We start from the raw sequence: 27604 nt of genomic DNA, 5'->3' as shown, positions 1-27604 counted from the left end.
CAGGAGGAGGGGGTGTCTATTTAAAGACCCTGGAGAGAAGGGGAGGGCAGAAAGAAGGGCCACCACTGGGGCTCGGGGGAGCCAGGGATGGCCGGAGTCCGCTGCAGCTGGCAGGGAGAGCAGCTGGGCACAGCCCTCGGACTTTGGCCCCTGGTGTTTCCCGGTGTCAGCTTTTCTATTTCAGGCCGCTGGCTTCTCCATTCGGGGATTCACAGCCAGACTGGGAACCCAGAAAGACAGGCGCTGGGGCCCTGGGCGCCCTTCCTCACCCTGTGGGCTTCCAGGCCCAGGTGAAGGCCGTACTCCAATGTTCCCGCCTCGTGACCCAGTTGGGGCCCCTGGATCTCATCCCACAGGAACATTCACAGTCCCGAAGCCCCGGAGACAGTCCAAACATGCCGCCAGGACTCTCTGCGGCCGGCGGAACGGACTGGAAAGTGCTCATTGGGGCAAGAAGCCATAGCTGTCAGCGGAGACGGAGCCCCAGCTGGAAAGCTGCTGGATTACGGGCACTCTATGGAGGCAGATGTCACCTGGGAAAGGACTCTGTGGGTCTGTGGGTCTGGTGCGGGGTGTGCAGGGATGGACTCTGGGGCCAGAAGAGCAGGGTCAAGCTCCAGCTCCATCATTTCCTTGCAGGGTGGCCTGGGGGCAAGGCAGGAGGCTCTGGGAACCTTCATTTTCCTCCTCCCTAAACATCAGAATAGCTTCCGAGCACGGGAAGGTACAAGACCGTACTGGAATTCCTCCGTGGAGGCAACCGCGAGGGCACACAGTAGGCGCTCGGGAGAACAGCTGCGGGGAGGGGGTGGGGAGCGGCTGAGTAACTTGGACAAACGGAGACAGCTGGACGTGACCGGGCCACACAGGTGGGACGCGGGCAGCCGCAACGACATTCTGGAGAAGGACCCAGTAAACCCCTGGGGCCTGATACCACCCCCACGCACAGCTCTGCCAACAGCCCGCCTTTCAGATCCCTGATTTCCGTGGGGCCTCTCTCCGGAGCTGACTCCTCCCCGCTCTGGTGCTGGTCGGAACCCTCTCTAACCCGGGGGCTTAGCCCAGGCGGAGGTTGGGGGGGGGGGGAATCTGCAGACCGGAACAGGTGGGGCCCGGCATTGGAAGTCTGAGAAGTCTGAGCTGCATTCCAGGGATTCCTGCTCGGCGACCCGCCCAGCCCGGCCTAGGGGCCAGACCGGTCCTCCACACCCACCACCACCTGGAGGGGGCTCCCGGGAGCCCTCCAGGCCTGGAGCAGCATGGAAGCTGAGGGTAGACAGATGGGGCTGTGGACCCTTGGAAGCAACGGTTGATCAGACTGAAATCCAACAGGAAGTGAAAGCGAACACGCCAGGATTCCTTCCTTCGGATGGTGTTTCCTGTGTATCCAGCAAGCCCTGCTGCCCTCGCGGCTTGTCCCCGCTCCCCTGAGCCCAGAGTGAGGATGGGAGACGCTGACGAGGGCCCAGAGCCACGGTGCCGGTAGAGACAGGAAGAGACAGACTACTGGGGCAGCCCCGGGCTGAGCCTGGTGTCCTTGAGGAAGGGGACGGTGCCAGTGACTGTCCCTGGGACTAGAGGCCTGCTGGGACTGGGGGCTTTCATTTCTAAAATGGGAGGACCAGGCCAACTGGGCTCTCTGTCCCCCTTGGGAGAGACACCAGGAGGGGAGATGACGCAGGGTCATGAGGCTGAGGTGCTTTGTAGCCGGTGGGAGGGATGAGGAGTGAGTGAAGGGATGGGACATGGGGAGGCGCACACAAGGCAAAGGCTGAAGGAGAGAATCTGACATTAGGACTCAGTCTGACCTGCTCCCTCTGTACCTCGGAAAGACACTGGGAAGGGAAAGGATGATCGCACTGCCAGGACGAGAAACGGTTTCCTGGATACTGGGGTTGGGAGTGGCCATTCTGACTCAGGGTAGCTGAAGACTCACTGGGCCCCAGGGGATGCTGGGCAGAACACGTGTCCTGATGGACCATGGGCAGGGGCAGGGGCAGGGAGAGCAGAGCCCAAGGAGAGGAAATGGGGACCCAAGTCTCCCAAACCGGCTGCCCTGGGGTAGTTATCGGGGAAGAGGAATGAACACGACCCCCACGGACCCGGGCTGGTGGGAGCCTTGGGGTCTCTGGGTAGCGTCAGCAGCATGCTGGAATGGTGACCCTGCAGCAGTCTAGTGTGGAAGCTGGTGAAGGGCTCCTGGAAGCCCTGGGTCCTGGGCATCCCCTTGTCCCTCAACTTCCAGAACCCTCCCTCATCAATTGCCATCAGAATCCAAAGCTCTGCGCTTGGCATTAAAGGACTAGTGCTTCCCTGCCCCCCACAGCAGGGAGCACGCGGCCTTCCTGCTGCCTCCCCAAGGAGCCCTCCTGGGTTTGGCAGGCTCAGTTCCCTCGCTGGGAAAAGGAGTAAAGGCACCCCCTTCACAGGCTTGTTGTGAAGGTGCGACAGATAACACGTGAACACATGTCACACGCCGAGCAGAGAATGGGGCCCCCAGTGCGCCCCTTCTCCTCCTCTCATGCCACCTGCCATGAGCGCTGCGGCGTGCCTGGTGGAGGGACCTGGGCGAGTGGGGAGGGTGCCCAGACAGGTCTGAACTCTGCTTGATGAGACAGCCTCGAGAAACATTGTCTTTATAAAAACTGCTCATGGAAACAGGTTCATTGACCAATTAGCTCCCGTTGGCCAAAGCACAGTTAATGTTCTGGAAAAAACAATCTCCAAAGCGTTCTCCCCCTCTCTGTAGTTTTCATCCTCTCTTCCATTTCTGCCGGCGATTTTTCTGAGCCGACCCCATCTTGGAAGGGATATAAAAGGACTTAAGACTTCGCCAATAAAGCAAATCACCTGCTTTGGCTAAATTGCTTTATCTGCTCGGGTTGTGGGGTTTGAGGTATGGCTGCCAGGCTGGGTTGCAACAGCACTTAACGGGGCTTCCTCATCTTCCCAGGAAGCCTGTCTCCTGGGGAGAGAGGAGGGAGGCCAGTTTACTCCGAACCGGGTCTGAGTTCTGAGTACCGAACCTTATCCAGCTCTGCCCGGAGGGCTGGACCTAGCTTTGATTTGGGGCTGGGACCTGGGGTGCACAGATTGGGGGTGTTGCTAGGCTAGAGCGGGGAGTCAGGTAAACTCCGCCAGCAGACGCTGGATCTGGTCTTGGGCGCAATGGGGAGCTCTTCCATGGGGGGGGGTGACAGACCCCAGCACTGGGGTTTTCTTCTGACTGAGCTTCCGGGGGGTTTGGAAAAGGCCCCTTGGGAGACAAAAGCTGGGGTCAGGTTGGGGAGAAGTGGACGGCTGAGCCACCAGAGTTGATGGAGGGGGACGCGACGGGCTCCGATGCTGGCCCAGGTGGCCGGGAGGGGGAGGTGTCCTTCACCCCGCGCTAACTGCCCTAACACAGGGGCCCAGCGGGGGAGGCTCCGAGGCACGAGATCCACACTGAGCTGCGCCAGGGCCAGAGACTGGGCCCCGGCAACCTCCTTGGGCTCCTCTCAGCGCCCGTGTCCGAGTCCGGGGCAACCACGCGCCCTGCTCCCCGGGCACTTCCCCGTCGAGGGCGCCCTTCCGTGCGCAGCGCTCCTGGGGCGCCTCCGGGGTCCCGTCTTTGCTGGGAAAGGGGGCCGCGGAGCGGCGGACCAAGGCCACAGCCGGGGCGGGTGTGCGCCGCGGCCGAGGACGCGCAGGACCAAAGCTTCCCTCGGCCGAGCCCTCCCTCGGGGCCTCCCCTTCCTCACCCGACCGGCGGGGACACACGTCGGCGACCCCGCCTGGCCGGCCGCCGAGCGGCCCGACCCGGACCAGGCTGTCTGCGGGGGGGCAGCCGGCCCTGCGGGGGGCGGGGGGCGGCGGCCCCGGAGCGAGGGTCCCACAAGGAACGCCAGGGACCTGCCGCCCCTCGACTCCCAGGGGCGAGCCCGGCTGCTTCCTGGGGCGCCGCTGCAGGCCGAGCTCGGGAGGGCAGCTTTCGAGGGGCGTCACCGACTTCCGTTTTTAGAAAGTGCGCGAGAGGGACCGACGCCCGCCGACGCAGAGGTTACCGCTTTGCAGAGGAAAGCGCACGCCGCCAGCCGTCCCTTTAAGGCGTTGGGCCCGCCCGAGGCATTCTGCCCCTCCTCGCTCCCCGTAGTGCCCCTCCGAGAGGCCGGCTTTGTGCGCTCGCCCCGCCCAGCCGCCGCCCCGCCCCTCGCGCACGCGCACGCGCACTGCCGGCGCCCCCCCGCGCCGCCTCGTCGAGCTCGGCCCGGCTCCCGCCCAGGCGGCGGCGACGCGACGCCCCGAGCGCCCGCCCCGCCGCCGCGGCCGGCAGGTAAGCGGGGCCGCCAGCCCGGGGACTGCACCCGGGATGCGGGCGGGGGCCGACGCCGGGCTGCTCCCCCGGGCTGCCCCGTCGCTGCACGTGTTCAGGCGGGCCAGGCCCAGGTCCCGGCCCAGCCCCGCCAGGGCCCTCCCGGTGCAGGCGCCCCGCGCCCCCACCGCCTGCCTTCTGGGTGCCTGCTCTGCGCCCCTCGGCCGCGCCCGGCCGCGGCTCCGTCCCCGTACTCGAGTCCCGGGCCCCCTCCCCAAACATCCCCCCGCGACCGTCCTGCGGGTCCCGGGGACCCCCCAGCGCCCACCCGTGCGGCCACTCCCCAGCTGCCCCTCCCCCAGCGGCCAGGTGACAAGCCCTCAGCCCGAGGACTGTGACTTCCTTCAGCAGCCCGCGCGCATCTCCCGCTTGCTCTCCGCTGCTGCTCCGGAGAAAGACCCCAGACCCCCGGCTGGTGCTGGCCTGGCGCGCCGACCCGTCCGCTCTCCCCTCCTGCAGAAACGCCCCGTACCCCGACCTGCTGCCCGCCCTCAGCCCAGCCCGCCAGGCCCCGTGTCTCCCCCAGAAGCCGGCTGCCCAGGTGCGGTGCGTCCTCACGCAGCGAGAGCGGCTGCTGCCGTAGCGCCCGCACCACCCCCAGTCTGCTGTGCCAGAGCCATTTTGGTGATGGCGGAGTCGCTCCCTGCCAGCCTTCTCATTCCGGTTTCCGCCTCCCAGGTCCCTTCACCAGGCCCTTCAGACACCCTGGCAGGGGCTGCGCCAGACGCTGCCTCTGAGGTTGGCCCGCCCCCCCAGAAGGCAGATAGGTAAGGCCGGGTAGAAGCTGGTGGCAGGACAGGTGGGGAGGGCGGCACCCCCCCCCCTTGGTCTGGCCACCTGCGCCTCAGGTGACCTCACCCCGGGGCCGGTCTCTGGCGGCAGGCCAGGGATCTGCCTCTTAGAAGCAGTGCCCACGAGCAGTCAGGTTTGGGAGGCTGGGCCTGGGTGGTCAGGCTCACCTGGGTGCGTAGACGGGGGCAGGTGGCATGTGGTCTGGAGGCCACACACGTGTTCCCGCAGCACAGCTGCCTTCACCGTGGTGGACTCCTTGCCGAGCTGGTGACCTGCTGCCCGGCTGCTTCCCGAGGGGTTGATGGGGGATGCAGGGCTTTTCCCCTCCTCAGTGGGAACGGTGGGGGGGCGTAGAGTCAAGAAATTGTCTTCTTTGAGGTCCCCCTGGTTTTTTGCATGTTAATGTTTTGCTCGCCCCAGGGACTGGCAGATTGGGTTTGAGCTGGGAGGGAGGGGTTCGACCCCTTCTCTGGGAGATTGTCTCTTGTGTTCCCTGGTCCTCACCTGAGGGCAGGGAGTCCCAGCCCACCTCCCGGTGGGTCTCAGCTTTTATGTTAAAAGGAGCAGGTCTGCCCTGTTTACCCGCAGGAGGCCTCTACTGTTCCCAGGGCCGGTTCTCCCCCACACCTCTCAGCTCCCGCGGATACCTTCTTCAGATGCGGGGTTTCGTGGAATCCTTCCCGGCTGCCCTCTTTAGCTGCGCCCACCCCGCTTGTCCATCCCACCTAGGGGAAGGCAGCACTTGGGTTAACTGGCACGGCCAGGCTGCACTAGATTTAATCACCAGCTTTGTGCCAGCAGCAGGTCTGTCCCTGGGTGCAGTTATGCGACCTGCCCCTCCCCCGCGCTAGTAGCTGGGGGCTTTGGGTGCAGCACCATCCACCCTGGGGTAGGAGTCCTTGCTACAGGGAGCCAGCCGGGGCCACACCTGTGTGCTCTGCCCGGCTGGGTTGTGTTGTCATTTCTGTCCCCTCCTCTTGGATAAAGACTTCGAGACATGTTCTCTTTTGATGGCTTCCATCTTGCCTTGGTGTGACGGGGAGTCGTGCAAGCTTTCAGTGTGGAGCACCACGCTAGAATTTACCCTGTAAACTCATTAGCTTAACAGCGGTGCGCGCTGCGGGAGTGGCATGGGAACTGGATGGTCGGTGATGTCTGCGAGGATGCCGCGTGGCTCCCCGTTGCAGAGTCACCAGGCGTGCTAGGAGACACATCCAGATTCTAGAATCCTGGGCTCCCGCGAGCTCCCATTGTCACGCCTAAACCTAATTGAGCTGCGGTCTCCCCTCCTGCGGCGCGGGCTTGCTGCCGCCCTCCATCCGTGAGCTTCGGGCCTCCGCAGCAGGCACGCTGGCCCCGTTCTCGCTTCCTGGCCATGTCTTGCCGTCGGCTCGCCGAGGACAGGGCGCCTTTCAAGCTGCTGGGGTTCTGGAGGCAGCCTTGTGTCTGCACCTGGCAGCAGGGAAGGCCCCCCCAGGGGGGCCCGGACCCCTGGCAGGGCTGCTCTTGTCTGTTTTCAAACATGGCGGTTAAGCACCGTGGCATCACTTGTGAGGGTTGGCCGCGTTCCCAAATTTCTACACCCCGAAGCTCAGTCTCCTGCAGTTTGGGTTGATTTGGCTTTTTTTTTTTTGACATTTCAAGGGCCCTTTGAAGAAAATTTGTGTTTTGTTTGCCTAGACCTTGCTGCATTCCTCCTGACGAGGATAACAGTAGGGAGCACGTTGAAGGTGGGGCCTGGGATTCCGTTGACAAAAGGGGCCTGGGCCTGCTGTCTTAGCCTGTGCCCGAGGGTTAGGGCGCCTTCGGCCCACAGAGGGAGTGGTTTGGAGCGGCGTGTCTGCTGCGGGGCCCGGCAAGGTGGGCAGAGGTTTCTCATCCTTTTTTCTGGGAAGTAACTTGTAAAATTTGGTTTGGTTTATTGGCCTCAGCCCCCCACTGTAGGTTTCGATTTGCAGACAGCTCTTTGCACTTGGGGACCTTCGTGTGGAGCTGTGAACTCCTCTTCCCGCGTCTTCCCGCCCGTCCCCCTGCCCGGTGGGCTTTAGAGCCATGGCAACAGAGGAGAAGAAGCCAGAGACGGAGGCCGCCAGAGCACAGCCCACCCCTTCCTCCTCAGCCACGCAGAGCAAGGCACGTCCCTGAGGGTTGTGGGGGGACTGCGGGGGGCGCCCAGGCCGCACACTCCCCGGAGAGGCGTCTCAGACTCTGCGTTTTCAGTCATCGACCGCATGCCTAACCAGTGCCTGTTCACTGTGCCGAGGCCCAGGCCTGTCCCCTGCGGAGGGGGCTCTATCTCCAACATAGGCCCCTGGTCCTGATCGTAAGATCCTCTGCGGGACCCAGAGAGCCTCCCGTGAAGCCCCCTCCCTGGCCCCACAGGTCCGGTACCCAGGCAGGTTTGCCAGCCCCCTTGGTGGACTCTAGGCCGCACGCGCGGGCTCTGAGCGAGGCTGGGACCTTCAGGCTGCGCTTGCCGCACGTGGTGCTGCAGGCGGGGCTTCCGGTCGCGTTGGGGCTGGTGAGGCCTTGAGGGGCCTCCGTGCTGGGCTCCTGGTGGAGCAGGGGCACTGAGGAGGGGCTGCAGGAGAAGCAGGGCTGTGGAGCGGGAACAGCCCCGATGTGAACCCGTCCAGTTTGAAAGGCGACTTCAGAGAGCGTAGCGGTCCCCTGCAGTGTGGACTTGGGGCCCAGGAGGTGGGTTCTGAGCCGGAAGCCGGCACCGTGGTCACTGCTCGATGACTGCCACTGTCTCTTCGACAGCCGACCCCCGTGAAACCCAACTATGCTCTCAAGTTCACCCTGGCCGGCCACACAAAAGCCGTGTCCTCCGTGAAATTCAGCCCGAACGGGGAGTGGCTGGCAAGTTCGTGTACGTATCACCAGGGTCTGAGCTCTTGTCAGAGGCCATCTGAGCTGCCCCTGGAAGCCGGGGACAGAGGGAGGACTTGCTTCCTAACGCTGCCGCAGGGGCATTGCAGCCAGTCATGTGCCCCTCGCCCTAACTGGGGCCCTTTGCCGCTCTGAACTGACGGGCCTGGGGGAGAGGGGAAGGGGTGGACGGCCTGTGCCCGAGCGCTGGCGGTCCCCTGTGCGTGGAGCCTGTTCACGGGGGCTCCTGGGGGAAGCCCCGATTTTGCACTCAGGATGACTGAAGCACCCCAGTTCCTTTGTCTTTCTTTCTTTCAGCCGCTGATAAGCTCATTAAAATTTGGGGAGCGTATGATGGGAAATTTGAGAAAACCATATCTGGTCACAAGCTGGTAGGTGGGAGCCCTGCGCGCTGAGGCTGAGCACGGGCCGCTGTGGGTCCCCCAGTCCGGGCGGGTGGGGCCCATCCCCAGGGCTCATCCGGTGGAGCTTTCACCCTCCCCCCCTCCAGCCCCTGGTTATCTGATAGTTGTTTGCTTTTTGTTTTATAAGCAAATGCTTTTGGCCTTCCCAGACAAGTTTCTGCCACACTGCGAGAGAGCACGCTTCTCCTTTGGGACCACGTAGTGTCCGTCTGTGTGGTCGGGGGTAGCTTGAGGGTCTGGATGGTGGAGCGATATGCTTCCTTGTGTTCGGAGGGATGATCTGCCCCTCGCCGGTTCGCCGTATCTGTCCCGTCAAGGTGGTAGCTCCGTGTTTTCGCTCCCCAGGGCATATCGGATGTGGCCTGGTCGTCAGATTCCAACCTCCTTGTTTCCGCCTCGGACGATAAAACCCTAAAGATCTGGGACGTGAGCTCGGTAAGCCTCTCCGGGTGCCGCTTGTGGCCGAGCCTGTGCATGGATGAGGGGCAGGGCGTGGGAGTCCGAGGGCTGTCTGGGGACCAGCTGGTCACGGGCGGCCCCGCTTGGGGGGAGATGTGCCTTTGGGCCTCTGTGGGCTCGGTGTTGGAATAACCACTGGAGTAACTTAGTCTGACAATACTTGGTTTTAGGGCAAGTGTCTGAAAACCCTGAAGGGCCACAGTAACTATGTCTTTTGCTGTAACTTCAACCCCCAGTCCAACCTCATCGTCTCTGGCTCCGTAAGTGCGAAGCCTCGGGGTGTGGGGGGCCTGGGAGTGGAGCCTTGAGTCTTCTGTGCTGTGCTGGGGAGCGAAGGGGGCAGTGGCGCAGGTCTTCCAGAGGACCAGGCACCCCCCCACCGTGGAAGGGCCTTAACCTCTTCCTTTGTCTTCAGTTTGATGAAAGCGTGAGGATATGGGACGTGAAAACAGGGAAGTGCCTCAAGACTTTGCCTGCGCACTCGGACCCGGTCTCCGCGGTAAGTCCCACCGGGCTCTGCACGCGGTGCGCAAGACCGGGAGATGGCCGGGGAGGGGGCACGGGAGACCCTGAGAGAGGCCTCCCTGTCCTGGACCCCGTTGTGGTGTCCCCGAGCCAAGTCCTACGGCCCAGGCAGGACGGCCAGGCTTGGAAGAGGGCCAGGCATTGGGCAGTGCGGCCCCAGAGACGTGAGTCTGGAGTGGAGCGGGCTTTGATCCTGGGGTGGTGGTGGAGGAGGTCGGGATGACCTAGCTGAGGCGGAGAGCCCGGAGAGGGTGGAGCCCCCCGAGTGCACTGTGCGCTCTTCGTCTTGCCTCGGGCACGCGCCAGCCGTGTGCGGGACGAGTGTGCGGGGTTAGGGTACCTGTTGGATCGCAGCCCTCACCACTCGAAAGTGACCGGGAGACCCCTCTTTGTCAGCAGAGAGCCTGGACTTGTTTCTTAGCCAAGTTTGCCTTTTTTTGGAAAGGGGAAGGAATCGTGTAAACAGTATGCGTATTTTTACCGAACAGATGGTCCTTTCCACTGTCTGAAATCGTGTAGGTGCGTGGTTTTAAGCATTTTCAGCCTGGGAAGGGCGTTTTTGCCAGCCAAGACCATTTGCAGAGCCCGGATGTGTCGAGGACACGTATCGCACGCTGGTTGCAGCGGCCTCGAGGGGCCCTTGCCGCCCAGAATCCCCGCCAGCACTTAGGGCTTCGAGGAAGGCGGTACGCCGTGGGGACGGGCCGGGTCGGGTCCGCCCGGTGCTCTGCCCTCTGCTCGGGACTCCCAGTCTGAGGAGAGCGCGGCAGCCGGTGTGGGCTGGACCCGGGAAGCGAGCCGGAGGAAGGCCGGGGGGCGCAGGAGTGCGAGTTGGGGCGCCGCGGGTGGGACTCTCAGCCTGAGTGGTGGCAGGGCTTGTCCAGTGTTTGTCTCCTACGGAAGCGAAATGTCCTTTTAAGAAAAGGCAAACAGACGAAGCGAGGAGAGGGTCAGACTCCTGCACACGCAGCACTCAGCCCACTGCTAGTAGCCGGTCTCCCCTCCGAGGAGCCCCGGTTTTTATGTGCCTTCCGCTGTCTGTCCTCTGAGTGGTGGGGGCGCTCCTCAGCTGCTGTGCGTCCCCGTGGAACGTTTCCCGGGCACCCGTGGTGTCTGTCCCTGGGCTCCTGAGGCACACCTGGCTTTCCAGCAGATCGGTCCGGGAGCTGGAAGGCTCTCGGCACGGACTCTGCTGGCTGCCCTGTTCCCGCCCCTCCTCCTGCCCGGGTCTGGCCCCGTCCGCTCTTGTCTGGACTCCTGCCCTCTTGTCTCATCCTGTGGCCCTCGCTGCAGCCGCGTGGCCTGTGGCTTGTACTCACCCTGTTTCCTGCTTCGCTGCTTTTGCGGGAGCTCCCGTCTGCCCGGTGTTCCCCCCGCAGAGAGCTCCGAGTGACTGTCATCCAAGTACAGACTTGGCGGCCTTTGTCGCGTCTTCGTAGTGCTTCCGTTTTGGGTGTGGGGAGGGGCCGGGAGGCCCTGTTGCCGTTTGCACCTGTCGGTGGGAGGGAAAGCCAAGCCGCCTTCGTCGGTGGGGAGGTCTCAACGCGTTTGGGAACAAGGCAGAGCACAAGGTTGCCATGGTAGCTTCTGGGGACCCGTGTCAACTCGTTAGTGTCTGGGGCAGTGAGCCGTGGTAGGGGGTTTTGCAAATCCGAAGAAAGGGACGAACGTGGTGGGAGAGACGGCAGCGAGTTAGGCGGTCACCCCGAGGGGCCGACAGGCGGGTGGTCACGGACAGGTAGCTGGCCTATGAGCCCGTCCCGCCAAGGCCACAGTAGCAGGGAGGGACACACAGCAAAAGAGCCTCTCGAGTGTGTCCTGGACTGCACGTGGGGCCCAGCAGTCCGGCCCGGGGGCCGCCAGCCGGACAGCCAGGGGCACAGCCCGTGAGGTGCCGGGAGCCCGGATGCAGATGTGGTGCGTGAGGTGCACTGGGGCGCTCAGGCCTGCGACGGGTCCGTGCGACGGAAGGGAGTCAGGAGTGGCTCGTGGGTGACTTCAACACTGGCCACATGGTGGGTGGTACCATAGAGACCTTGGGTTAAATAAAGCCAAGTTCAGCCCACCCGTTACCTTTGTGCCGTAGCTGCTAGAGAATGGTCCTTGTGGCGGACGGCGCCCCAGGAGTCTAGACCCCGGCTTCCCTGTGTCTCCCGGCCCGTGTCGCCTGCGTCCGCTGAGAGTGCGGCAGTGGTGCGACTCCGGGGCCCGCGCTCAGTGCAGCGAGCTCTCGGGTGCTCCTGGGCGTGTGGCTTGGCCCCTGGGGACGTCCAGCAGTGTCTGCAGACAGCTTGGCCGTCATGGCCACGTGCTGCTGGCATCTCGTGAGTCGGGTGGGGTTTGGCCACACGGGCAGCCCTGAGGCCGGAGGGACAGGGCCAGCAGGCGGCCACGGCCCCACCCCACCCCCTGTGCCACTCGGTCTCACGTGGGAAACGTGCCGCCTGTGGCAGGGAGCGAGGTGGTTTCTGCAAGGTGCTGGTTGTTACGGAAAGGCTCGTCCTGGATACCGTGTGCCCAGGACTCCCAGTAAGGACGGTGGGGGCTGGCGAAGGACTCATCTGTCATGGCGGCTCCTTCACTCCCACTGGGATCCCTGGGAAAGCAGGGCAGAAACGCAAAGACGGTTGAGTTGTGAGACCGGGGCTTGTCGGCTGCGGAGGTGTGTGTGTGGCGATGGGGGCCGCGGGGGCTGGGTGTTGAGGTGACCAAAGGTGCGGGTCGCGGTTGCCGGCCCTGCCCGGGGGCCTTCTTCCCGGTGGTTACCCAACAAGCGAGTTGTTCTCTCCTGGTCTGTCTTTATTTACTGTGAGGTCGGGCAAGATGGTTTCGGCCAGGTCGTCCTGGTCAGACACCTCCGCGCCACCAACCGGGGCACGCCCGCCCGCAGGGGCTCTCCAGGCCCGGCCTCTCCTCCCCGGGGCGCGGTCCCTTGGGCGCTTTGGTTTCATTTCAAGAGCACGTGTTGTAGTACGTGATTCCGCTTCTCAAGACGTGTTTGGACTTGGTTTTCCTTGTCGTGAACAAAGGGCCTGTTGCTTGAGACGCCCGGTGAAAGTCCCTCCGTCAGTGTTGATCGAGTGTCCGCCGGCATCGGCAGCGAGCCGTAGGCCTGTCGCGTCCAGTGCTGGCGAGCCGGGGTGTGCGTGGGAGGGCCACTCAGGACGCAGTCTGTGTTGGCCACTTGGGAGTAAGTGTCTTCTTCCCTCCCCTCCGTTCCTAGGTTCATTTTAACCGGGATGGATCCTTGATAGTGTCAAGTAGCTACGACGGGCTCTGGTAAGTGGGAAGTTCATGTCACTTTCTCAGCGCGCATTTGTTGAAGGGTGGTGGTCTGGCTTCTGGGGACAGCCACGAAAACGGGGCAGGGGTCTGCTGTTGTGGGCTGCGGCAGGCGGACGGACGCGGGGCTGGAGGGGGCCGCTGGCACAGGGAGGCCGGGGGTGCTCTGGCTCCAGAGTCCGCTCCTTGTGGGTGCGGGGGTGTGCGGGCTCCGGAGCAGCCTCGCGTCCCACGGAGGATGTGGCGTGGAAATGCCACCACGGGGGGACGCGGTTTCCCGTGGAACGTCCAGTGTGGCCCGAGTGAATACCGCTGGTGCAGCTCGGGGCTCGTCAGCGGAGCGCCGAGGGCTCTGTCAGAGGCACGAGAGAAAGTGCCAAAGTCAGCGTCAGTCGAAGTCGGCAGACCCCGGGTGGGGGCCTCGCGAGGAGACTGGGCCTGCCGGGGGCCGCCTCCTGCCCGTCCTGCGTGCTCCCTGGGAGGAGGCCGTGGCCAGCGGCTGCACAATGCCCCGAAAAGAGCTTCCCAGTGACAAGCGAGAGCGAAAGCGTGGCTGGGAATTCGTCTGTATTTAGCAAACAGGAAACGAGAAAGAGGAAACGGGGGTAGCAGAAAGCATCCAGTAAAAACGCCGCAGAAGGGGGGAAACGCGTTGCGCCGGGCATCACGGTGGCAGCTGGACGCCCTCGCCGCAGGCCGTCACGTTGCCCGAGAAGCTTTCTGCCTCTTGTTCTCAAGGAGCAGAGCAGAGGGATGGCGAAGGTTTGAAACCGCAGGCGAACGGCGTCGGTGGGCAGAGCGCAGTCTGGTGCGTGTCACTGGAGCATCCGGCCGGAGCATCCCCCCGAGGGGAGAGACGCAGAGGGGCCGCGCGCAGCTGGTGGGACAGGCCTGTGCGCACCAGCCGCAGGGGGCGCACGCGGGGCCTGGGGCCGCGAGGACCACGAGGCAGCAGGCGTCGCTCCTAGACGTAGACGGGAGTGCGTCCGGGGCCCGGCGGACCAGAGCGACCCCACAGCCGTGTGTTGACTGCGTCTGCAGCCTGTGCTGGGTCCCACGAGCCCGGAACGATCTGGGCTGGGGGTTGTCTGTGGACGGGCTCCGCAGACTTTGTAGAGAAGAGGGAGAAACGAGAGACATGTGAGAAAACTGTGTCCTTACTGAGGCCGGCCCGGTCTTTAAGCCTTAGAAGCTTGGGTGAGGAAACGGAGGGTGAGCAGGGTGGGGGCGGCGGGAGGAAAAGTGGGGAGCGGGGCCCGTCTGGGGAGCCCCATTTGCCGAGTCAGCCGCGGAAGGTCTGCGCGTGGTCGGACCTGTGAACTCCCGCTGGAGCTGGGCCGGATCCCGGCGTCTGACGCTGGGAAGCGGTTCCGATGACCACAGAACAAGGAGGGGCCCCAACCGACGCACCTGGTGGGGCTGGAGCGACCTTCCGCCCCAAGCTCCGCAGCGAGTCTGGGAGGAGATCAGGCTTCGCTGGGGAATATCGGTGTCGGAATTCCAGAGGAGCCGTCCGCAGGCTGAGTCTGGCAGCGACCCGGGGCTTTCTTCAACAGTGAAAGGGGTTGTCATAGTGTGACCGACATCCGGAAGTCTGTAATCTGGTGAACGGTGTCAGCAGGCAAATCCGTGATGTGTCTCCGGCAGAGCCAGACAGGTACTTGCGAGGACCTGGCAGCCAGCCCTGATGGAGATTCGAGCGGAGGACGCCGGTGGAGCAGACTGGTCACCACGCCATAACGCGTTGAACCCGTGTCCAGTTAAATGGGGAGCACACCAGGCCCCTCTGCCCCTCATTTCATGGTGTTTGGAGCTTCTCGTTAACGGGGTAGAGCTTTCTCTCTTCCAGAGGGTCTGTGTTTTGAGTTAGGAGCTGTGGACATGACGGTTGACCAGCACTGACTTCAGCCTCCCAGCAGGCCTGTCCCCGGCCTCGCTGTCCCTGGCCTCGCTGTCCCCACTCGGCAGGAGGGGAGCAGAGGCAGGCTGAACACTCGCGGGTTGTCCTCCCAGCATGGGTGGGTGGGTGGCAGCCAGGATTCTGCCACACGCGGGCTCTGGCGCCCCAGCCCTGGACCGCTGCGCCCTGCTGGCTACAAAATGAGACCAAGTGGGGAGGCGAAGGTGTGGAGATGGCGGCCTTCCTTGGTGCTGGGCTTTAGCGGTGAGCAGGGGCAGGGAGGTGAGGGAACTCAGCATACGTCTAACGGGGAAGAGGACAACCACGTGGAGAAAGTGACAGAGTGTGACTGAAGGACAGGAAGCAGCGAGCTGGGGGATGGGCACTGCCTGTGTACACGTCCCCTGGTGGGGACCCGTCCCCTGCCTGGCAGACGGGGCAGGTCCACAGCGGGCCCCCCCGGCCTTTCTGCAGTGAGAGGGTGCGGACTGCGGGGCCTGGAGGGCGCTGTGGAGCTGGTGCCGGAAGGGCGAGGAGGACGGGAGGCCGGGGGGTTGCTGTTGCCTGGGCAGCAGATCCGAGGCTTGGTCACTAGCACCCAGCCCTGACGTGTGCCTGCTGCAGGACACGACACGGTGCCCGGCGCCGGGGTCCCTCTCGGAAGAGCGGTGTGGGGGGGCCGCAGAGCGGAGCCAGCGCGGGAGCAGACTCGCCAGCCCCACGCCCCCCCAGGTCCCCGGCGGTCAGGGAGTCAGCAGCATGGAAGCGTCCCCCGTGGCCAGTGATGCGGGATCCCGGGCCAGGACGTCCCCTGGCAGGGGTAGGAAGGTGGGAGAGATCGTTAGGAAGGTGCAGGGTCACCCTGTGAGCCGGTGTCCCCGCTGCTGGGCCTCTGTGGCGCGGACGGCCTGGCGCTGACGCGCACACGTGCTGCTGAAGCCGTGGCCGTGTGGACGGAGGTCGCGGACTCGCTGGAACCGGCATGTCTGTCCTGGGCGGCGGCTCCTTGAATACGTTCTCTTGTTTCCGAACTAGAGGGACGTCCGAAAATCCGTACGGTTCTGTGGAAACAAGGTCCCAAACTGGAGTGTTTGTGCCAGAAAACAGGCAGGGCTCCCAGCCTTCTTCCCTGTCCTTGTTCCCATCGCGGTGGCCAGGCCTCCGGCGGGGGGGCCGCGTGAGTGTGCGGCGCCCGCCGGGCGTGAGGACCGTTGCTGAAGTAGCGATGACGCGGACCGGTTGGGAGCCCTGAGACAGGACTCACCGGGCTCCCGTCTGCATGTCCGTGTTCGCTGGAAGCCCGCGCGCCTCGAGCGGCTCCTGTCTGGCTTTGTGAAAACTTGCTGCTGTTTTTGCGTTGCAGTCGGATCTGGGACACCGCCTCGGGCCAGTGCTTGAAGACGCTGATCGGTGAGTGCCACTGGCGTGGGCTCTCTGGCGGGGTGTCCCTCCCAGCGGCGGTCACTGGCCCCCTCCTCCGTCACGTGTAGTTTCTGGGAAGCCCTTTCTTCGTCCTGGATCTGCCCCCTCCTGTACCAGGTGGTTCCGGCTCCCGGCAGCTCCTTCCTGCTGACCTCTGGCACCGTCCTGTCCCCTCCCCAGGCAGGGCCCCGTGCTGTCTGCGGTCAGCCCTTACTCGGGACTGCCTGGCCGTGTCCTCAGAGCCCCGGGAGCCCCTCAGACCCTCTGCCTGCCCTTGGCAGACCCTTGGTGGGGACTCTCCTTGCATCATTCCTTGAGCACACGTGATGGAGCCCCAGCCCTGAAGCGCACCCCGTCTGCTGGGGTGTCACGGACACTGGGGTCTCTGCAGACGGACGGGGGTCGGTCGTGGAAAGACAGGTGTTTGTGAGGCCAGAGGGTGGGTGCTGAGCCTGTGGAGGGCCCTGAGCCCCTGAAAGCTATGGGGAGGCAGCCCTGGGCTTTGAGAAGCGGCCTGGAGGGTTCCCGCAGTTTCAGGTCCCAGGTGTGAAGCAGGGTGGCTGGTAGAGCTCCGGCCGGGGCCGGGGCCGGCCTACGCCCTGTCCAGGAGGTGGCGCCTCTGAGGCTCCACAGCCTTCCCCTGGGCCTCCGGGACACACGTGGCTTTATGCATCGGCTGGGGCCACCTGGGGCCGCCACAGCAAGGCACCCCAGCTTGGGCGACTTACGCAGGATTTATCCCCGCATCCTGGACGCTGGCTTCCGAGATTCAGGCGTGGGCAGGGCTGGTTTCTCCTGCGGCCTCTCCTCGACTTTCCCGCCGTGTCTTCCCGTGGTCGTCTCGTGTGCGTGCACCCCTGGCGTCCAGTTTTCTCCTCTCGTACAGACGCTGCTCAGACTGGAGCAGGGACCCCCTGTAGCAGCTGCATTTTAACCGAGTCAGCCCCTTGCAAGGCCCTGTGTCCGTAAGGGGCAGAGCTGCTGGTGTGGGGCTTTGACGCGAGAAGTCGGGGAGGGGCGCTGTGCAGCCCAGTGGGGGCCTTTGTGCGGTTTTTGCTTTATGAGTCCACCCATCTGGTGGGGTGACCTCACGCCAGGTCCGTGGCCTCTGTCCCCAGACGCCAGGCACAGCCCTCGCTGGAGCTGCCCGCTGCTTGCTGTGTGTCGAGCGCCGTGGATGTTAACACACATCCTCGCGGCCCCCCACCCCGCAGCCGGGCAGGAAGCGGAGGCCTGGAGGGGCTCGTTAGCTCACTCCAGGCTGGCAGCCAGCAAGTACCAGCGCCAGGCCTCGACCCCCGCAGCGTCCATGGGAGGGAGGGGCAGCGCGAAGCCGTGTCCCCAGCCCGTTTGTAAAGTCAGGTCTAGGGGGTTAGAACTTTCCAGACCCTGCGACACTTTGGTCCTGGAGCTTGGGTCGGAAACACCAGCACTACCTCCCCCGTCTGAGTTGGGGGCCTGCCTTCCTGGTGTGGCCCCTGTGCCCCGAGGAGGGCCCTCTGGCCTCACGCCTTCTCATGTGCCTTTGCAGTGTCTGGGACGTGTCAGAGGGAGCAGCGGCCCCCGGCGTGCGGTGGCCAGGTCCCTCGAGGTGGTAACGCGGCCTGCCGCTCCCCTGCTCCGGCACCGGGGTGCACGGCCCTGGTTCTGTCCTTCTCACCTGGGGGGAAACGCGCTCCTCCCGATGTGAGGGTCACAGGGCTGTCACGCGGCTGCAGGTGGCCTCGCCCTGGGCAGCCCCTGGCGGTGGCTCTTCCTGAATTCCTGGGCCTCCCGGGGTGAGCGTTCAGACCCGAGTGTGGAAGCCGGGGTGCGGCGTCCTGCCAGCAGGGTTGTTCCCAGACGGACTTTAACTAGGCAGCAGAGAACATCTGAGCTGCTTCACCCGAGTCCTTTTTTCCTCAGTGGTGATACTTTCTCAGTCCAGTGGGGCGTTTGCAGACTGTGTCACGTGAGGAAATTGACCCCATGTTGGCGGAAGGCCAGGCACCCCGAGTTTGACTGGCCACAGGCCCTTTGTTCCTAAAGCCCTCGTGGCAGAGGGGGTGGTCGGGCCCCCGTCAGGGACCCGAGAAACATCGAGGAGAACCGGCCGTGCCAGGGACGGGCGAAGGGAGGTGTGCTGGGCTCCGTGGGGACCCGTTCGAGGTGGCGGTGTGGGCACCGGTGGCGGCGTCCCCCTCGGGAGGCCCCGTGTGGTGATGGGGCTCTTCTCTCCGCTCCTCCCCCGGGCACAGGCCCGGCGCTCCTCCCAGCAGCCTGTCTCTGTTTCCCCACAGATGACGACAACCCACCTGTGTCCTTTGTGAAGTTCTCCCCAAATGGCAAGTACATCCTGGCCGCGACCTTGGACAAGTAAGTGCCGCCGCCTCCTGTGGGGTGGGGAGGGGACGTCGCCGCCGACCCGTGTCCGTACTCGTCAGCACCAGGGAGGTTTACGTTCTGTGCGTGCGCGGGCCACGCGTCCGGGGGGTGTGGGCTTCCGGAGTGCAGGTGCGTGCTGGGGGCCGGGTCTCCGGGCTGAAGAACGATCTGGGGTCCAGGTTTCTCTGTGGCCACTGTGTGGCCAGGGCAGCCCCTCCGGCAGGCTCCCTGTCTGCACGCGTGGGGGCAGGGGCGGCCCTGGAGCAGCTCCGGCTCTGCCTGTGAGCAGTTGGGTTTCACCCCAGCAAACTCGGGTGCCGGTTTTGCCCCCTCTGGGCAGGCCTTCAGGCTTTGGCTGCCCTGTGTGCACTTCGGGGGGGTCTCTGGGGACCCGCACCTGGCCCCGAAGCTTGCCAGAGGGCCACGCAGCCGGCACTCGTCGGCACCCTCGGGAAGAGCGAATTCCCGCCTAGGGAGAAGGGGGATGGTTTGTTGCCATGAAATCTGGTCTGGCCGTTTCCGGAAGCTCCCCCCTCGCTCTTGTAGCGGGAGTGAGCCACGGACTGACGGCCGGAGCACCCAGCAGCCTCTTCGTAGCAGCAGAACCGTGTGGGCTTCGCGCACTGTGCTCTCGGACATGTCAGAGGACGTGCCCACTGCCCGCGCTTGCCAGGGGTGGGGCTCGGCCTCTGGCTTTGCTCCACACGTGAGCACACGGGGGCGGGGGGGGGGGGGCGGGTGCACAGTGGCGGCGGGGACTCTCGGGAAGGCAGGTGACTCACCCTCTCTCTCTGCCTTCCAGCACACTGAAGCTCTGGGACTACAGCAAAGGGAAGGTGAGTGCTGGGGGCAGAGCCGAGCCAGGGTCCGAAGCAAGAGGGGCTCCCAGAGCCGCTTCCGTTGGGTCGGCACGGGGCGTGTCTGTCAGACTGGGGAGTCTGTAACTTGCTAGGCTGCCGGGGACAGCTTCCGCCCCGTGGTGGGGCGCTGAGGGTGCGTAGGGAGCTCTCAGGGCCAAGGTTAGTCGGCCGTGCAGTGCTCTCCAGGCGCCCAGAGTGGTGCGCAGCACAGGGAGATCGGGACTCGGGGACATACCGTCACTCCTGCCTTTGCAGTGCCTGAAGACGTACACCGGCCACAAGAATGAGAAATACTGCATTTTTGCCAATTTCTCAGTCACTGGAGGGAAGGTAGGTTTTCTGTCGGCTAAGGAGCTTCTCGCCCTGCCAGCTGTCCCTCCTGAGAGGTGACCCCGTCCCAGGTTGGCTTGTGTGCCTGGGGCGTTCCTCTGTGCCCACAGCACATGGTACCCGTGACCGGGATGGTCAGCTTCTCCCTGGTGGAGGCCGAGGGTACAGCGTTGTCTCCGCGAGGCTCTGCTGCCCAGCCCGGGGCCCCATTCACGCGCTCGCCCAGCTGGGACGTGACTTGAGTGGGTGGTGGCATTTGGCAGAACCGGACGTGACCTCGAGAGAGTGGCGATTTGAAGATACGCGTTTCGGTCCCAGTGGGCTCTGACGGCCGAGGCCGGCAGTGCGGGGAGGGTGAGCGTCAGGGCGGGCGTGGACGGGTGTGGACGTGTTGGGAGAGGGCCTCTTGCTCACAAGCCAGCTCTGACTGGGCCTTCCTCGTCCATCTTCCTGTTCCTAGTGGATCGTGTCTGGCTCCGAGGACAACCTGGTGTACATCTGGAACCTGCAGACCAAGGAGATCGTGCAGAAATTACAGGGCCACACAGGTGAGCGCGGGGCCCGGGCCGGCCGCACACCCACGCTTACACAGCCAGGGTGCGTTGTCAGGCCGTCTGCTGCTCCTCGTCTTCCTCGGCCTTCTGGTGGCCCAGGGGACGCCCCCCGTTTCGGAGCGGCTGGCAGGTGGCTTTGTCCGAGCTCCCGTCTGGCCAGGGCCGGGTCCAGCTTTAACGTCTCTTCGTGGCCGTCTCCCTGGCCTCAGAGTCCACGTGGGCTCTGTGTGCGGACATGGCCCGTGTGTGTCCCGCGTCGAGACTGGCGTGGGTCCGAGGACGTCCACCGTGGGCTAGAGGCTCTGTTGCTCTCAGGGTTCTGACCCTTCGCACCGAGGGTGCCCGTGCTGGCCCCTCTGCCCCCGGAGGCTGCCCCTACCCCACCTACCCTTGGGGAGGCCGGTCGCCGGGTCCTTTGAGTGCGCTGCTCTGTCCCTTACAGCCGCCTCCACCCCCTGGGGACACAGCCTCGACCTGCAGGTCAGCTGCCACGTCGCGTGGTCTGCCCACGTAAACAGCTCCTTGGGAGCAGCCCCGGGCCTCGGTTGCTTTCTGCCCACCCACCGCTTTGTAGCTGCCCGGGAAGTGGGGAAATTCTGGAGGTGGGGGCTTCCTGGCGGAGGCAGAGTCTGCCCTGGGGAGTGCACCTGGGCCCGGCAGCAGTGGGGGGCGGCATGAGCGTGGCCACGTTGTCTACACAGCAAGACTCATGCTGCTCTAACCGCCGGGGCCCGCTGCGCCGTCCTGGGCTCCGGAAGCCGGCCCTGCTGACGCCGCTGCCCCTGATGCTCGCGGAGGCTGCCGCGTTGTGCCGCCTGCCACCTTCCCGGCGCCTGGGCCGCCGCTGTGCTCCTACTGCGGCTCCCCAGCGTGGGCGCACGGTGCCGGCCGAGAGCGTTGGCGGTCATGGCGGGGGCCCTGGGGGCGGTGGGAGCGCGACCCTGGGCGGCAGAGCAGGTCTGTGGCAGGGGCCGATGCGGGCTGCGGTCTCCTTTGCAGACGTGGTGATCTCGACGGCGTGCCACCCGACGGAGAACATCATCGCCTCGGCCGCACTGGAGAACGACAAGACCATCAAGCTGTGGAAAAGCGACTGCTAGACGCCGGGCGCTGCGGGCGCTGCGGGCGGTCAGGACCGTGGCCGGCGGCCGAGCACGGCGTCTGGAAGGGCGCCCTTGCGTCTGGGCCTGGGGGTCGGGAGGGGCCTGGATTCGGCCGCCTCTAAGGACGGTGTGGCGGCAGGGGGGTGTCTCTCACCAGAAAGTTCTAGAAGTTGCTGGTGGCATTTCCTGCCGATCCCTCTCTCACTGTCTGGGGAAGTTTCTAGTCCGTATTGTGTTCAAACGAGAGTCAACAAGAATTTTTAATTTTTTATTACAGAAGAGTGAAGTTCACTTTTTCATGAGTTGTGTTTTTTTCCAGTAAACGTTCTGTACCTTCTTCGGTATCTAACCCCCCAGTGCAAGCGCTGTGAGCCCTGCGGCCGGCCCCCTTGTCTGTTCATAGACGCCCCACGACGCGGTCCGCGGTCACTGGTTCCTGCTGTAGTTGTGCCCCGTGTTTCAGTCTTTCTGGAAAACGCAGAACACTGTAAGGTTATTTCCGTGTAAAAACCCTTTGTGTGTGGGAGTTCGTGGTCCCTGTGCCGACAGCCTGGCGTCACGCTCGTAGCTCCCCGCCTGCCCCGGCTGGCAGCCTCCGTACCAAGGGGGCATGTCGCCGCCACCGAGCCGGCCTTCTCCCGCCAAGCCCCTGTGCCCTTGGACCGTTTGGGAAACGTCTCCGAGGTGGCAGGAAGTTGAGGATGCCTGCGGGAAGGACTGGGCTCTCCCTGTAGGTCAGTAGTGCCTCAGGGGGCTGGGGACACCCTGGGGACATGCAGTTGGAGAGGAGCTAGCCACCCGCCGTGTCCTGCCCAGCGCTGCTGTGGCCCGGTGTGGGCTGCGGGAGGCCCCGGTTTGGCCCCGTTGCCCGTCTGGGGACCTGCAGGCTTGCTGGGGGCTTTGGGGCCAGCAGTTGGGTGCTGCCCGGCCCAGCATGTGTCGTGGGAACCTGCAGTGGCGTGGCTGCAGGCGCGGGTGGAGGGAGAGCGGGAGCGGTGCTGGGATCGCCAGGCCTGGGGCCCTGTCTGTGTCCCAGCCCCCGCTGAGGCTTGGGCCCTGCCTGGGTGGGGTCTGCAGATGGAGCTGTGCCCGCCCGCCTTTCCGGAGCCCTGCGTCCTAGATAGGGGTCTGGGGGCTGCCCTCGGCGGGCTTCCGGGACCCGTTCCAGTAGCCGCTGTCCCTGGGCGGTGGTGAGCATTCCAGTAGAAGGCGTGCGGGACCCAGCTTCCTTCTGTTTCTCCGGCCCAGGTGGGCTGCCACGGGGTGGTGACGGGCGGTCAGCGCGGGGGGCTGGGGGCTGCTCTGTCACGTGTTTCGTAGGAAGCCGGGAGGGGTTAGGCCGGCCCCTAGGAGCAGAGCGCGTGGACGCCGAGCGCTGTGCCCTTGGATATAGTTTATTTTTTCTACGTTTGAATTCTCTGTTGTAGATTTGTGTACAAATACATTCTCTTTTAAAAATAAAAATTTTCATGTCTTGTAATTTTGTCCAGTAAGACTTTCTCACCTTTCTGAGTGTGCAGCTGTTTCCGAGGTCAGGGGAGGGCAGCTCACCGACTCGAACGCTTGGGGTTACTAAAAGTACCTTTTCTTACTATGAAAGTCACAGCTTGTGCTCGTGGACAGCGTAACACGCACAGGAAGGATCACAAAGCCCCCGGGTTCGCGTGACCGCTGGCATTTTGGGGGATTGTCTTCGGTGAGACCGTCAAAAAGAAACTCCGCTCTGCACTGTTTTCAGCTTGTGCGCACAGTCCTGCTGTCTTGTGGGTCACCTGAAAAAACTTTTTTTTTTAAAGATTTTATTTATCTGACAGACAGAGATCACAAGTAGGCAGAGAGGCAGGCAGAGAGAGAAGGAAACAGGCTCCCTGCTGAGCAGAGCGCCTGATGCGGGGCTCGATCCCAGAACCCTGAGATCATGACCTGAGCCGAAGGCAGAGGCTTAACCCACTGAGCCACCCAGGCGCCCCTTTTTAAAAAACGATTTAGAGAAAGAGCGAGCACGCACGCAGGCAGAGGGAGAGAGAATCCCAAGCAGGCGCCCCACTGAGCACAGAGCCCGGTGTGGGGGCTCAGTCCCCCAACCCCGAGATCATGGCCTGAGCGGAAACCGACCAACGAACCACCCAGGCGCCCCTTAAAGCTTTTCCAGTCGCCCTGGGGCGCCCAGGGGCTCAGTGGGTCGAGCATCTGCCTTGGGCTCAGCTCACCATGCCGGTTCCGGGGATCCAGTCCCACATCTGCGTCCTGCTGGGTGGGGGGGGGGGGGGGTCTGCCCGCTCTGCTCTCGCGCTCGCTCTCTAAGTAACATCTTTAAGACAAAGTCCCGGCTCTGCTGACAGCCCGCCAGGCGCGCCCCTTCGCCTGGTACACGTGTCCTGGTTTGTTGGTCACCATCGGAGTTGCCCCAGAGCTCCGGCCGGAGCCCCTTCCACGCCTCCATTCCTCAGTCGCTATCGGATGCCGGAGGCCGCAGTTCTGGGATCTCCGTGTCTGTGCACGCTTGCACGCGCGTGTTCCTCCATGCAGCCCACAGGGGTCCGCCCGCCGGGCCTGGATGAGCTCTAGAACCCGCGGGCGCCCTCGCTGGCTCCTTCCCCAGGCGCGCGGCCGCAAACACCCGTGTCCCGCGGCTCCCAGGTCCGGGCTGCGGACCGCTGCGACCCCGGGTCCCCGTAAGCGGGAACTGGGGGCTGCAGCCCGGCCGGTCCGGCTTCTCACACGAATGTGGGGCGGGTGGGGCGGCCTGTGGACCGGGTGGACGCTACTGCGCCTGACACGCCCCGGGGCCCGTGAGCCCTGCACCGGGGCGGGCCGGCGGGGAGAAGGCCCCTGCGGCTGCCCCGGGAAGGCCGCTGTGTCCCTCACGCCCTGAGCCTGCGGCCCCGCGGGTCCTGCTCCGAGCGGGCGGCGGAGGCCACGCGGCTGGGACGCCCCGGGCCGGTGCGCGAGGGCCTCGCCGGGGCTCGGGCAGGGCCCGCGAGCTGCGCCGCCGGGGACGGGCCCGCAGGGGAAGGGCCGCTGGCGCCGGACCCTGCCGGGGCGCAGGCGGGGCGCAGCGGGCAGCCCGGGGCCGGGGGCTGCGTGCGCCCCGGGAGGACCCGCGCTCCGCACCCCGCCGACTCCCAGACGCGCCGCGAAGTTGTAGCTCCTGCCCCGAGGACAGCGGCCGCCCGTGCCCGGCTGACCGGCCAGCGCGGGGGCAGTCGCCGGGGCTCCCTGCGCGGCGCCGGGGTCGGGGACCCCTCGTGCTCCCAGCAGGCCTCGGTGCGGGGGGACCGGGCAGCGCTCGGCGGCAGGGGGAGGGGCGCGGGGGTCGCGGCGGAGCGGGGGTGGCGGCGGCCCGGCCCCAAAAACGTTGGTTAGATGCCACGAAGTAGGTGGCAATGCCTTAACCGTATGCGTGTTGTCAGGCCCGAGGGCCTCTTCCATCCTTGTCAAGGGGAGTGCTAACCTTCTCTCCTTTCATACAACACGCTGCCGCCCGCGCCGCGCCCGCCATTTATAGCGCGGCCCGCGCGCCGCCTTGCGCTTGCGGCGACCGGGGGTGGGCGCGGGGTGGGCCTGCCGGCAGGACGCGCCCCCCCAGACCCCTGCCCGCGGCGCGGAGCCGCCACGGGTCGCTCACTACCGCCCACATCCCCGCGGCCGCTACCGCGCGTAGAAAAACTCGCCCTTCCCGGCCCTAATGTATTCATAAAACCAGCCAATCAGAGGCTGGGAGGGGCACGCGGAAGTCCCCAGCGTCCTCCAGAAAACGACATTCCCCCGGAAACAAAACAGGGCCCGCGCGCGCTTCCTACAACGACGCGCCTCGCGGACGGTCGGGCCGAGATGCGGAACTTCCTGCGGAAATAGAAGTGGTTTGGAGCGAATCAGAGGACGAGGAACGGAGATCAGCTCCACCGACTTCCGGACGCGGCCCTGCGCTTGGAACTGTGGGTACTGGAGGCGAGGGGGGGCGGTGGGTGGGGACGGGCGCGCGGCCTGCGCATGCTCGGAGCCCTCTTTGCACGGCTTAGCGCATGCTCCATGACCGCTGTGCACCGTCCAGGGCCCGCGGGTTCGAGCCTCGGAGCGGACGGTCTGCGGCACCATGGGCCTCCTAGTCTCCTACGTGCACACGTGTGGGCACGAGTGTGAGCACGTGTGCGTTGAGTACGCACGTGTTGGTGCACGTGCACGCAGTGAGGGAGTGAACACGTGTACAGTGAATGCGCACGTGTGGACAGCGAGTGTGAGCACGTGTGCGTTGAGTGTGCATAGGTGGGTGCACGTGTGCGCGGTGAGCGAGCACGCGCGTGTCCCTGTACGCCCACAGGCCTGCGTCTGTGACGTGGGTGTGTCGCCGGCCAGAGTGTCCCCATGCAGGGGCTGGCTCGGGGGCTGTGGGCCGGGGCCAGGGGTGGCACTTCCCTGTGCTGGTCTGGATGCCCGCCCCGCAAACTGCGCGGGAAAACTCAGAAAAGGTCTCATTGTTAGAAAAAGCGAAGCATTCGGTGCTTCAGGCAGTTCTTGTATTTCTCCTAGGCCCAGTCTGGAGCCCTGGCCCTGCTGCGGACGGGTGGTGGTGGTCCGTGGGTTGGGGGTGGGGGGGAGACCCCGCCTGCCGGAGGCCAGCTTCCCCGCACCTGCCGGCTGATGAGAGGTTGGGGCGAGCCCCTTGTCCCCAGCAGAGCCCCTGGACGGTGGAGGAAGGGCTCCGCCCACTTTGGCAGCTCAGAGCACCTGCGGGGAAGAGCTGGGTGACCAGGGCCCTCAGCAGAGAGGCCCCTCCGGCAGGGCGCCTGGGAGAGCTGTGTGACCAGGGCATAAGAAGCACCTCCAGCTCCCCAGCGCCCATGCGCGAGAGGCCGTTGGCGCCCATGTTCTGTAGCTGAAGGTGTCGAGGCCGAAGGGACTGCGTCGTTTGGGCCGGTCGCACTGAGTGTGAGCGGGAGGGAGCCTGTGTCCGGCCGGTCCGCCTGTGTCTGACTCTCGGGCTGCACAGTTCCTTCTGGACCCAGCTCTCTGCCTCCGCCCCACCGGCCGCTCAGGTCTGGACACACAGGAGCCTCCCCGGAGGCAGTTGGGTCCCACTCATGTCTCCTGCCCATCTCCAGGCCACGTGGAGCCTCCTTCTCTTGGGTTTACAAGCTCCTGGTCCACGTGGGCTTAGAGCCAAGGGCCAGTGGGCTCCTCAACCCCAGGCCGGGCCTCACAAGCTTTAGAGTGAATCCGAGTCACCTGGGGTCAAAATGCAGGTTCCTGGGACTACCTCCCCCGTCTGAATCAAAGCACTGGGCAGGCCCGGGAATCTGCATTCACAAGGCACATCCGCTTCCCCAGACGAGCAGCCTGTCTGCTCTGGGTGGAGGGTGGGAGGCACCACGTCTTCCAGGGGACCCAGCAAGAGTGACAAGTGCGAGGAGGTTTGTAGAATCAGGTCTTCGTGGGGTTGGGAGGACCAGGCGGGAAGGACCCAGGGGGCAGCAGCTCCGCCCCAGGACCGGGTTTGTCAGCTGCATTTACTGAGGCTGCTTTTGGGGGTGACTGCTGCAGGGGTGTCCAGGACTCGAGGCCGAATAGTGCCTCCTTTGCTGTTGAACCAAAGGCATCCCGTAGTATACTAGGAAGAAAGGCGTGGTCAGCCTCGGGAGACCTGCTGCGAGAACCCTGCCTTCAGCCCTGGTCCTGGCCTGTCCTCGGCTCCGCTCCACAGAGCGACGCACTGGCGGGGAGAGCGCTCCTGGGCTAGCGGGTTGCTCTGGGCCAGAGGGAGGGTCACCTGCCTGGTGTCCTGGAGGGAGGGTGGCTGGGCCTGCGGAGTCGTCACGCAAGGGGGGGAGGCGGGGGCAATTTGCTGTTCACTCCCCCTGAGTTCACCATGGACTGAACCCACTGGACCCTCCCCTGGGGCCATCCCTAAGGGCCCCACATGAAATCCAGAAGTAAGAGAAGGTGAACTCACCTTGCTGACCTGTCCATTTTGCAGATGGTGAAATGGAGGGGAGGCGCTTGCCCGAGGGCTCCCAGCGGGTTGTCGCTCGTGTCTGGGGTGAGGACCCAGCCCCAGACCCCCAGATGGTGCAAGTGGGTGGGAGTGTGGGTTCCCCTCCAGCCCTGGTAAAGCCCCACGCCTGTGTAGACCCTTCTCCGAGTGTCCTGTGAAGTTGCTGGATAAAAATACAGGATTTTATCAAACAGTGATGCTTCCGTGTAGGTATGTCCCGTGGGATATACTTACGCTAAAAGCGATCCATTGGTCTTCTGAAATTCAAACTCAGCAGAGGGTCCCGAAGAAGCTTTATTTGCTCCGTCCTGCAGCCCTGGTAACGGGGGAAGGGACTGTAGTCATTTGTCCAGGAGGCCTTTCCTACAGGGTGC

The 27604-nt window shown here is 64.6% G+C and overlaps 2 protein-coding genes and 1 non-coding gene across 9 annotated transcripts; 1 reads left to right on the top strand and 2 right to left on the bottom strand.

The window, feature by feature from the left end:
• Window positions 1-205: 205 nt before the first annotated feature.
• On the top strand, window positions 206-21533 carry WDR5 (WD repeat domain 5). Of its 7 annotated transcripts, XM_046022462.1 has the most exons (15): window positions 4236-4312; window positions 5030-5118; window positions 7075-7276; window positions 7907-8015; window positions 8333-8406; window positions 8785-8874; window positions 9069-9158; window positions 9314-9397; window positions 12647-12702; window positions 15969-16015; window positions 18307-18382; window positions 19194-19227; window positions 19507-19581; window positions 20042-20129; window positions 21135-21533. In XM_046022462.1, the coding sequence occupies exons 3-15, from the start codon at window positions 7196-7198 to the stop codon at window positions 21233-21235; spliced, it is 1005 nt and encodes a 334-aa protein (XP_045878418.1). In that variant the 5' UTR covers window positions 4236-4312; window positions 5030-5118; window positions 7075-7195; the 3' UTR covers window positions 21236-21533. The 7 variants fall into 7 exon arrangements, with proteins under 7 accessions (XP_045878415.1, XP_045878414.1, XP_045878413.1 ...); XM_046022463.1 differs by lacking the exon at window positions 5030-5118 and having other exon boundaries at window positions 4248-4312; XM_046022459.1 differs by lacking the exons at window positions 7075-7276; window positions 7907-8015; window positions 8333-8406; ... (8 more) ...; window positions 20042-20129; window positions 21135-21533 and adding exons at window positions 4811-4892; window positions 6824-7052 and having other exon boundaries at window positions 206-4312.
• Window positions 21534-22354: 821 nt separating this feature from the next.
• On the bottom strand, window positions 22355-24670 carry LOC123953116 (basic salivary proline-rich protein 2-like). Its single transcript, XM_046023077.1, has 2 exons — window positions 23773-24670; window positions 22355-22491 (listed from the first exon to the last, which is right to left on the bottom strand). Exons 1-2 carry the CDS (start codon window positions 24668-24670, stop codon window positions 22355-22357), a joined length of 1035 nt encoding a protein of 344 aa, XP_045879033.1.
• Window positions 24589-24714, bottom strand: LOC123953700. Its single transcript, XR_006820952.1, has one exon. It is a non-coding gene; the product is annotated as a U6atac minor spliceosomal RNA (small nuclear RNA).
• Window positions 24715-27604: the final 2890 nt, after the last annotated feature.

The sequence above is a fragment of the Meles meles genome, chromosome 11, assembly GCF_922984935.1.
Source record: "Meles meles chromosome 11, mMelMel3.1 paternal haplotype, whole genome shotgun sequence".
Classification (NCBI taxonomy): domain Eukaryota; kingdom Metazoa; phylum Chordata; class Mammalia; order Carnivora; family Mustelidae; genus Meles; species Meles meles.
Note: the sequence above shows the minus strand (reverse complement) of the source record. Positions and strands in the feature narration are given on the sequence as shown.

What these genes read in the sequence shown, in the direction of transcription:
- WDR5 (XM_046022457.1), top strand. Translation starts at nt 3,343, where the DNA reads ATGCTGGCCCAGGTGGCCGGGAGGGGGAGGTGTCCTTCACCCCGCGCT. An exon ending in CCCGCCGCCGCGGCCGGCAG is followed by an intron (nt 4,313 to 4,699) that starts GTAAGCGGGGCC and finishes GACTTCCTTCAG; the next exon opens with CAGCCCGCGCGCATCTCCCG. An exon ending in CCCCCCCAGAAGGCAGATAG is followed by an intron (nt 5,119 to 6,823) that starts GTAAGGCCGGGT and finishes TTGTTTGCCTAG; the next exon opens with ACCTTGCTGCATTCCTCCTG.
- LOC123953116 (XM_046023077.1), bottom strand. Translation starts at nt 24,670, where the DNA reads ATGGAAGAGGCCCTCGGGCCTGACAACACGCATACGGTTAAGGCATTG. An exon ending in GGCCCGGCGGGCGGACCCCT is followed by an intron (nt 22,492 to 23,772) that starts GTGGGCTGCATG and finishes ACCCCGTGGCAG; the next exon opens with CCCACCTGGGCCGGAGAAAC.